Source organism: Falco biarmicus, chromosome 9, assembly GCF_023638135.1.
Source record: "Falco biarmicus isolate bFalBia1 chromosome 9, bFalBia1.pri, whole genome shotgun sequence".
NCBI lineage: Eukaryota > Metazoa > Chordata > Aves > Falconiformes > Falconidae > Falco > Falco biarmicus.
Genome location: NC_079296.1, coordinates 28,716,046 through 28,726,970, shown reverse-complemented (window position 1 = coordinate 28,726,970; position 10,925 = coordinate 28,716,046). Strand labels below are relative to the sequence as shown.

Here is a 10,925-nt window from a genome sequence, read left to right as displayed (position 1 = left end):
AAAAGACTAGAAAAATACAGCATGGATTACAAAATAATTAAGGAGACTTCTAAATGTGACAGCTACTCAGAAAATCAAAGGCCTTCAGAGACACATAATGTTGCTTTTTACCGGGCAAGTGTACTCAAGTGGCAGGTTTAGCCCCCCCAGCTACAAACAAAAATAGGTGTGTTCAAGGATGACTGACAGAGAACCCTCGGACCATTCATTCTATGAGCCCAGATTGCAAGTGTGCCGGAAATCTTCTCTAAAGTGAAGGAACTTTTTATTGCTCTTTTCATGTTAGTTGACAATTGACTTTGAAAGCTTTATGGCAACTTACATCAGTCAAGGATCATTTCTCAGAGCCCTTTCTCTAGCCTGAAATTAGGCCATTTTGATCTTAAGTTTTCTAAAGCATGATTCAAATTAAAAAAGTGCATAGCACAATGGTTACACACTTGACCGCCACTTAGGAAAACCAGCTTTGGAATGTCACATTTCTCTTGATCACCACCCTCATACCCTATTAGATGGATGTGAGATGCCAAGATACTACTTTGCTGATAAGAAATTTCAAGGGTAGATCCTTTCCAAGATCTGTTTAGGCAAGAGGTCTTTACTAATCTACTGAGACTGCACATGAAAACATGAATATATATATACATATTTATTTAGAACGTCACTTTTTACATCTTAAAATCACGTTCTATATGTTATTTGAAGGGCTCCGACAGAAATCATTCGTTCCACTACTATAGCAAGCCCGGTATTAAGTATTAGTAACAGGCGTATTCATATATTTGGTTAAAAGCACAGTCCCATCAGAGAAAATGCCACCTAGGAAGTAGCTGAAGGTGGTTGCATACCTGCTTTAAAGGACGGGGGAAATTCACGCTTTTTTGTACTCGCCCTCAGCAAACTGCAGGGGGCCGGAACAGATCTAGAGAATAAGAAGTCCACGCTTCCTTCAAGGAAGAGGAGCTCTCCCTGTTAGGGCAGGATAAACAGCTCTGCAATCCTTGTGGAAGGAATTCACATGAAAGCGGAAAAACTTTAGATTTATTAAAAGATGCCATTTATATTAGCGTTTGCCCCGCCATGTTTCTATTTTGCACAGTTGCCTATAAACGCAGGGGCCTGAAGTCCACGATTCAGACTGTCCCGTGCGCCTCTGCAAAATATTTTGCTCAGTGCTGCATCATGACTCTGCCGGGCAGTTAGGGACGAGGGCAGCCCAGATAGCCGTCAGTAGTGCAAATCCTCCCGAGTCACAGTCCGTATCGGAGGGTCAGACACCCAGCAAGAAAGCTCTGGGGTCCCTGTACCCCACGAAGCAGGGTGCCGCCCAGAAGCCCACAGGCCGCGCCCTGCAGGCGCTGCTGAGGTCCAGGCTGGGCGCCGGCAGCGCCGCCAAGGCGAAGCCCGTAGCGGCGGCCCCTTGCCGGGGCAGAGGCGGCGGCCGGGCCACGTAGGTGAGCGGCAAGGGCACAACGCCGCCCTGAGGTCCGTAAGGGAGGGGGGGGCTGCAGAACGGCTCCGTCCTCAGCTCCTGCAGCTGCCGCTTGAGCTTCATCCGGCGGTTCTGAAACCAGGTCTTGATCTGGGGGGGGAAGAGCGGAGGTTACAGCGGCCCGCAGCCCCCGGCCCGCGGCCCGCAGCCCGCGGCCGGGCCCCGCCGCCGCCGCCGCTCACCTGCACCTCCGAGAGCCGCATCCTGCCCGCCAGCTTGCGGCGCTCGGCGGCCCCCAGGTACTGCTGCCGCTGGAAGGAGCTCTCCAGGGTGCTGATCTGCTCGGCGCTGAAGGCCGTGCGCAGCCGCCGCCCGCCGCGGCCGCCGGGGTCCTCGGGGCTCGAGCACTCGGGACCCCCCTCCGGCGGGGACTGCCCCGCTCCCCACGGCCGCCCGCCTGCTCCTGGGGAAGGGGAGACAAGGGTCACCCAGGGGCCGGGAACCTCGGGGGTGCCCGCCCGCCTCCTTCGCCTCCGAGCAGCCACCGCCCAGGTGCGTCTACCGGCGCCCTGAGGGTGGCGGGGGACCCGCGCCCTCGCCTCCGCCCTCCTCCTCCTCCTCCTCCTCGCAGGGTGCCCCGACGGCCGCGGGCCCCGCGGTTACCTGCAGCGGGGGGGGTCGACAAGTGCTCCCCGCTCCTGTCGCCCCTCCCGGCCCGCGGCCCGGCGGGCTGCTCCTCGTCCCGCTCCCTCAAGCCGGGGCTGGAGCCGGAGCCGGGCCGGTGGCCTGCAGGGGATGCTCGGTGCGGCGAGCCCTCGGCGGGGCTCTTGAGGGCCTGGCTGCTCTGGGACAACCACTCCACAGAGAAAGGGGCTTTGGTCATCCTGCCTTGCTTCGGAGATGCCGGGAAGGAGGGTGTCGGGGAGCACGGCTCCTCCTTTATACCGCAAGCCCCGGAGGAAAACGTTGTATGTGTAAATACACATCAAAGGGCCAGATAAGTATCATCTAATTGCCATCAGTCCTCCCCCCTAACAAAAGACACCGTTCACACATTGCCACAGCTCACTGAGGCTCGGCTCCGCCGTGTCTGCCCCTGGAGGAGCTCGCTCCGCCGTCAGTGATTTACAGCTCTTGTTACATCCCAGCCCGATGCAAATGGCGTTTATAGAGCTGAGCGGCCTCAAACGGCGCTGGGGAATGCACCCCCGGGGGGGCGCGCTGCTGCTCCCCATCCCACTCTCCTCAGAGTTGGCTTTTTCATTCCTTTTCAAGCAGAAGGTCCACTGTCTAAAGGGATCTTCTCAAGCCCGCTCCTCTCTGGGCTGAGCTGTATTCCCGGGACAGCCGGAGGCAGGCGAGTGGATAAACTCACTCGTTGTACTCTCCTGGGGATGCGACATCACGTCATGAACACCAGGTGTGGGGTGAGGGGGGTGGGGGAGAAGGTTGTGAAACAGTAAAAAGTAAAGGTCAAGGCTGCTGGGTTGTACAAATCGACTGGCTTCTGGCTACTTATATGAAATACGTTTTCTGGACTGAAGAATCAGAAAAAGACAACTATTGCCTTAGAACAAACATTCTATTGAGGTTACAGAATTCCTATCTTCCCTTCCAGACCTCTTGAAGCTGTGCAGGTCACACAGGTTTCTGTGCTCACTCTCCCTGTGTTTCCTTATATTACCTTATGCATGTCTTTCAAAAGTGTCCCCATCCACCTCTGGGTTTTGTGTGCACCAGGAACACAGGGCTGCTGCAGCAGTGCCTCTGTAGTATATTGACAAAAGGTTCCTGGTGCTTTATGGGAAGCTTTTCACTGCAGGGTAACCGTGGATTCCCTCCCCTTTCCATCCTCCCCTCCTGTGCAAGAACAGAGTGGGACTGCTGCACCTCTGATAACTCCCATCACACCCCTGCTTGGTATCAGTCTGCCTCCGGAAATCACGACTGTGTGTCTGATTTGTCTGTCCTTGTTCTTGCCTTCTGCTTTACACCCACCTCTACCACCTCCACTCGAGCCCAGTGCTCTGCTGTCCATTTATCCCGTGACTTGCTCTGTTATTCTCACTCCTGCTGGATTTCTCAGTATTCGCTCTCTGTGATGACAGCTAATGTAACCATGCTTCTATTTCTTACACTGTCAGTGAGGCAGAAGCTTGAAGACTGAAGCCCTCCTACTTAGTTTAAATCTTTCAATGTATCCGATTTTAATCTTATATATATATATTTCTTCACATTAATCCAGTAAAAAAGTTCTGTTCAAAAACTCTTCATTTATCTTTTCCTAAACCAAACATTTCAACTTTCTGTCTGCTCAAAATATGGTTGCTATATCCATCCATCACAAAAACCTTCCATTTTCTGCTTACTAGGAAATTGTTTCATTGAACCGCCTTCAGGTTTGACTTGCAAGCCCCTTCTAAGCTCTGTATCTGCTTGGTTGTTCATTCTCACGGCATAGTCCCAGTCCTCCTCTGCTCTACCAGTGATGCTACTGTTCAGTATTTTAATTGTCTGTACCCAACAAAAATACAAACGCTATTGTCACCTTTATTTAAAGGTGGCTAATAACCCATCTATGACCACAGCTAGGCATGACCAGAGCCCTCCTGGAGCCCTTTGTTCCTGCCCCTTGTAGGTAAGGATCAACATTACAGCATGCACTGCAGCAGCAGCCTGAGCCTGCTAAACAAGCTTCCTAGAAAAAACTAAGCGAACCAATGTAAAAATGTCTAAACAAATGTTCAAGCATTAATGCCCCCTGTACATCTGTTTCCTACCTAAAGAAGTCCACAGACATCTCTAGCATGATCAAAGCCCTGCAGCACATATACATTTGGGGTTTTTTTCACTGTCTGAAAAGTGTGAAAGTGTTCGATATTTAATTACTTGAAACCTCATCCATTTATCCTTCCCAAGCATTTTCTGAATAACAATGGAAAATTTAGAAAGTTTACTTGACCAAACTGCACAAAATTGGCTTTAAATTTCCTCTATTTTATAAGCCCAGCCCACCCCCTTTACCCCACCACAAATATTCCAAGCACAGGTTCTTAACTATTTTTTTCATTAGGTAAATGTTGAGACTAGCCTCACCACAAACCTGAGGAAATATTTCAAAATACCCAAACTTCTGAACATTAGCCAGAGTTCTGGCAGCAACATATTTCACAGAGCAGGTCAAGCAGGCAGGAGATGGAGAGGAGGCGACGTACAGGATCCTGCTGTGTTAACTGGGTTACTGAACGCCAAGTCCCTTGAGTCAGCTGTACTTCAATGTGGCCTGGCAGCAGCCTCTCCAGTCAGTACTGGGAACACCAGTGGTGCAGTTCCCTGACAGCAGAACCCTGCAGAGCCTCCTCTGCGGTCAGGCAGAATGCCATTCTCAAGGACTAAATACCCACGAACATCAGAAAAAGGAAGTGTAACTTTCCTGCAAGCTTCCCTCTCAATATAAATCTCTCCGATTACTTTAACAGCAATCTGCATCACAGATGGGGCAAGATCCCATCCCATCCCAAGGAGATAAATATGTCACTTGTGCCCAGAATTATTTTCATTCTTAGTCCCTACATAATATTTTATATACATATAAACAATATACCTATATCCTACCTACTTATATATAACATTTATATCTATATACAAATATTTTTTGAATAAACAAACAAAACAGTCTATAATGTTATTTTTTCTAGCTTTATGTTATGTCAGTGAATAAAGGCACTTGGCAAGCTGTTGGATAGGATAAAAAGAATACGTGACATATGACAGTGCTCCGAAAAATGGAAAATCTCAGGATTTAGCATCCACTGATACATCTGTCACATAGTTTCTTTACAGATTTTAAGACTTTTTACCATCTGAGCTGCAAATTACATCTTTATACACTGCTGGTTTATTAATTGCATTGTATTGAGGCAAATGTCACAGCTGAAAGATGGTGTCAAATGCTGAGCCATCAGAGACACAAACTGATCACGTTGTGACAAGGTTAAACCAGTTCTCATTTCCATTATACATAAAATGTGTAAGTATCCTGGATAGATGGCAGATGACTTCTGGATGTAATGACTGCTACAATATTTAACAGCTGCTAGTTTAATTTTATCTAAAATTCTTAAGCTGCCTTCTATCTATCTATTATTCATTAGGTGTTTGTTTGAAAACCTCCTGCTAAATTCTGATTCAGAGAAAACATGTTTAAAATCAAATGATACTGCCAATGGGATGAAAACCTGCTTATGCTAAAGTCTTCAGGAATTTGTCAGAGAGTAGAGTAGGAACAGATAGAACCTTTCATTCTGCTGCTACAAGGGTGTAGAGACAGAGCTTAGACACCCAAACATGACTGCCACTAGCAGCAGTCTGGCGATCCAGTTACTGAAGATAATAATACTTTTTGCAGAGGTTTGTACAACACACAGTTGACCTCTTTGGAAAGGACCATCAGCTTCCTGAAGACCAAAGATGACTGAGGATCATAATGCCAGGCCAGGCCATTCTGTGGGAGGTTGTAGGACAAGGCCTCAAGGACAAGAGCCCAAGTACTGATAGCCTGATGAATAGAGACTTGTTAGAACTTGTAGGGCACAAGCCCTGGGAACAAAGGAACAAGCTAACGGCAGACCCCTGAGCCGTCACAGTCAAGGAGGCAACCAGACGGACAGAGAAACAAGTAGCCAGATAAGGGAATGGATAGCGCCGATATGTAACTTTGTTAATCAAGAAAGCTGCATAGAAAGAACCCCCCTAATTTTGGAATAGAAATTGTTGCTATGTCAAGGTAAACTAATACGTTCCTATTGTTCTAACGGTGTGCCTTAAATATCAACCAATCAGTGTTTTTTACGCTTAAGATTTAACCAATCAGTGTGTAATATGTAGAAGGTAGAAACATATATAATTGTAAGAAAATCACTAATAAACCGACAACTTGCTTGCATCAAGCTGCGTCCCAACTCTTCATTTGCGGCAAATTGGTGACCCCGACGTGATACGGTGAAGGATCTGACGTGGAGGGACTCCCAAATCGCCTAACTGAGCGACATGCAGCGAATCCCACAGAACTTTGAATGATCCTCTGAAAGGAAGCGGGAGCCGGCCGGCCAGAAATCCCTCCGGAGTTGAGAGGTGAGCTGTGGGAAATCCGTAATGGGGAATCAGGTTTCATCCCGAGAAAGAGACGTATATGAGCTTATGAAAGGTCTCCTTAACAAACATAAGAAAAGTATTTCTGGGCATGACCTTAAAGCAATGCTTAAGTGGGTGCAAGTAAATATGCCTGCAGTGACTGCAACTACAATTTTCACGTGGGAACTTTGGGACGATACAGGGGTGAAATTGTGGGATTCTGCGACAAAAGGCAATACTGAGTCCCACCGTCTGCTGTCTTCGTGGAGAGTTATTTTTGAGACTATGAAAGCACAAAAAGAAAAGGCAGAGGAAGGAGAGGAGGAGTCGCAAGCTCCTATAGCCCTGTCCTTATCAGCCTCTAAATCACAGTGCTCTAAACCCCTGGGTGTTAATGCAGTGGAGTATCCGCCAGAAGAAGACCCCTTTGACCCGGGACCGGTAGACCCTGAACAAGAACCTGATTTATACCCTCCTGATCTGCGTGATGTGTGGGCAAAAATAAAGAAACAAGCCTTAAAGGAGGGGGATTTAGAAATGGCTAAAACTATAGTTGCTCTGGTTTTGTATTCTCAGGGTCAGGCAGGGGGAGCACGATGGGAGGCTCTTTCTTTTTCGGTTGTTAAAGAACTGCGCCGCACGGTTATGGAACATGGTATTTCTTCTCCCTATTTTATAAGTCTGTTATCTTCTGTGTTTGATACTTATGTCATGACTCCTCATGATTTGAAATCTTTAGCACGATTGCTACTAACCCCGACTCAGTACACGTTATGGGAGTCGCATTGGAGAGGGGGACTGCAAGCACTCCTGCTCACGTATGTCAATCACAATGATGCTGCATTAGCTGCACTGACAATAGAGCATCTTACCGGCACCGGGGCACATGCTGATCCTGTAGCGCAAGCTCAACACTGCCCCCGTGCGGCTCTCGAGGCAATTAGAGAAGAGGCGAAAAAGGCTTTTTTCCAGGTTCCTGACGTACAAAAGCCGCAAAAAGCGTTTACTAACATCATTCAGGAGTCTCGAGAACCTTATATGCAGTTTATTGATAGACTAAAACAGGCTTTGGAACGTCAAGTAGATAATGCGGAAGCTCGGGATATATTGTTAACAAAACTAGCTGTTGAAAATGCTAATGTTGATTGTAAAAGGTTATTGAAGTCTCTTCCCAACCCGAACCCCACTTTGGTGGAAATGGTGAAAGCATGTAACCGAATCGGTACGGTTGACCATAAGTTTGAAGCTATGGCTGCTGCTTTTGCAGCGATGCGTGGTGTGGGGAATTGCTATGGTTGTGGTAAGCCTAGTCATTTAAAGAGAAATTGTCTTGCTCGGGCTGCAGGGAATAGACAGCAACCTCCTGGTCCTGGAGTTTGTCCGACATGTCGGAAAGGGAGTCATTATGCTAATCAATGTCGATCTAAGTATGACTTCCAGGGACAACCGATACAGGGAAACCAACCGCGGAGTGCGGGGCAGCGACGCGCGCAGACACAAGCGCCACAGCTGACATTTCAACAACCTCGGAGAGAAGCACCGACACCTCAAGTCCCTGTCCAGCAACCTCAGGCAGCGCCGGATTGGACCTGGCAACCTCACACAGAGTAACACTGCTCAATTCCTCGGTTCATTTATTATCAACAAATGTCAAAGGACCATTACCCCCCGATACACAAGCTCTGTTAATTGGTAGATCTTCCACAACATTGTCTGGTCTCTTTGTTTTACCAGGTATTATTGACTCTGACAGTGTGGACAAAATCAAAATCATGGCACGGACTCCATTTCCACCTTGTACGATACCTCAGGGTAGTTGAATAGCGCAATTGATTCTGATTCCGGCAAGGGTAAGCTCTCTTATCACTGATCATCCTCCGCAGAGGAGAGGAGGTTTTGGATCCACAGGGTTACTTCACATTTTGTGGGTACAATCTATTTCTCCACAGCGACCTATGTATCAGTGTACCCTTATTTACAATGACCAACAAATAGCACTAAATGGAATCATTGACACTGGAGCTGATGTCACAGTAATTTCTCAAGTCAAATGGCCTCCGCAATGGCCACTGACTAATGTCTCTCAGACACTGGCTGGGATAGGGGGGACCGGTAACAGTCGTCAGAGTTTGGAACTAATTCGAATTCAAGGACCAGAGGGACATGTGGCTTCTGGTAAACCTTTTGTGCTACCAGTCCCTACGGTTTTGTGGGGACGTGATGTATTGTCACAATGGGGAATGTCTATCCAAACACATTTTTAGATAGGGCCATTGAAGTGCGTGACACCCTAAAAATAACCTGGAAAACTGATGCTCCTATTTGGGTGGATCAATGGCCCCTTCCTTTGGAAAAATTTCGCGCACTTCAAAACTTAGTCTCAGAACAACTGTCCCAAGAACACATTGTACCTTCTACTAGCCCATGGAATTCACCAGTTTTTGTTAAAAAAAAACTGGCAAGTGGCGCTTGCTCCATGATCTCAGAAAAATTAATGATGCTATGGAAGATATGGGAGCCCTCCAACGTGGGCTCCCGTCCCCGACTATGATCCCTCGACATTGGCATCTAACTGTCATAGATCTTAAAGATTGTTTTTTCAGTATCCCGTTACATCCAGATGATGCCCCGAAATTTGCCTTTTCAATTCCAAGCATCAACATGCAAGCTCCGTTGCAGAGATATCAGTGGGTTGTACTGCCACAAGGTATGAAAAATAGCCCTACAATGTGTCAATGGTATGTTGCGAAAATACTCAGTCCTGTCCGAAATTCTATGCCTACTGTGTTATTGTATCATTATATGGATGACCTTTTAGTGGCAGCACAACATCACGAAGTCATGGAGAAAGCTGTAGCCCTTGTCACAGATGCTGTGAATTCGGCAGGTCTCTGTATAGCACCAGAAAAGGTCCAGAAGTTTCCCCCTTGGAAATATCTGGGCTGGCGAATAAGAGCACAAACTATTGTTCCTCAACCATTGCAGATCAATACCAATGTAAAAACCTGCATGATGCACAAAAATTACTGGGAACAATAAATTGGGTTAGACCACTATTGGGAATTTCTAATACAGACCTGGGTCCTCTGTTTGAACTACTAAAAGGGGACACTAATCTTTGTTCTCCATGTAATCTTAACTCTGAAGCAGATACATGTTTACAAAAGGTTGCCTCAGCTATCGCTTCTCGACAGGCCCACCGATGGGCTCCTGAACTACCTTTTTACTTGATTATTTTAAACCCTGCTCGACAGCCTCATGCCCTGATATTTCAATGGGACCTTCAGAACTCAGACCCCTTGTTAATTATTGAATGGATCTTTTTACCTAACCAGTCTACAAAAACTATTTTGACACAACATGAAATGTTTGCCTCTCTGATTGTTAAAGCTAGATCACGCCTGTTAACCTTATCAGGGAAGGATTTTGTCTGTATTTGTCTACCAATAACAACAGTATACTTACAATGGCTTTATCAGCAATCAGACACCTTTGTTATGGCACTTGCTGACTATACGGGTCAAATAACTTCTCATCCACCTTCACACAAACTGTTTAACATTGACTTTCGTCTGATGTTAAAACCCAAAAGAAGCGAACAACCTTTACAGGCACTTACTGTCTTTACAGATGGATCAGGCAAATCACATAAATCTGTTCTCCTGTGGTGGGATGATCAACGGAGACGATGGGACTCGGACATAGAGACAGTCTCCGGTTCACCTCAAATAGTAGAACTGAATGCAGTTGTTCGTGTTTTCCAAAAATGGAACGTACCACTCAACCTTGTTACTGATTCCGCTTATGTTGCAGGTATTGTTACACAAGCCAAAGCTTCTGTGCTGCGGAATGTTTCACATTCACAACTTTTTACCCTGTTACAGGAACTTATGTTCCTTTTGGACTCTCGATCTGCACCTTATTTTGTTATGCATATTAGATCTCACACCTCACTACCTGGTTTTCTTGCAGAAGGCAATTGACAAACTGATCTATTGATGTTCAGGTATTGCCAGACCGCATTGCACAAGCTAAACTGAGTCACTCTTTTTTCCATCAAAATGCTGGAGCTCTTAAACGACAGTTTGACCTTACTTCTCAACAAGCGTCAAATATTACTGCTGTCTGTCCTGATTGTCAAAAACATTCTTTCCCATCAATTGCTGCAGGAGTTAACCCTAGAGGATTACAAAGCCTACAATTATGGCAAACAGATGTCACACATTATTCTGAATTTGGTAACCTTAAATATATCCACTCTTCCATTGATACATTTTCAGGTGCCTTGTTTGCCTCTTGTCACACAGGAGCAAAGGCACGAGATGTTTGTAGACATTTAATGCATGCTTTTGCTACTTTG

General features: G+C 46.6%; 1 protein-coding gene across 1 annotated transcript; it reads right to left on the bottom strand.

The window, feature by feature from the left end:
- Positions 1 to 1,270: 1,270 nt before the first annotated feature.
- On the bottom strand, positions 1,271 to 2,315 carry LOC130155092 (homeobox protein HMX1-like). Its single transcript, XM_056352042.1, is given in 4 exon segments — positions 1,271 to 1,582; positions 1,675 to 1,924; positions 1,926 to 1,963; positions 1,995 to 2,315. Coding segments are annotated over 4 exon segments (921 nt in total).
- Positions 2,316 to 10,925: the final 8,610 nt, after the last annotated feature.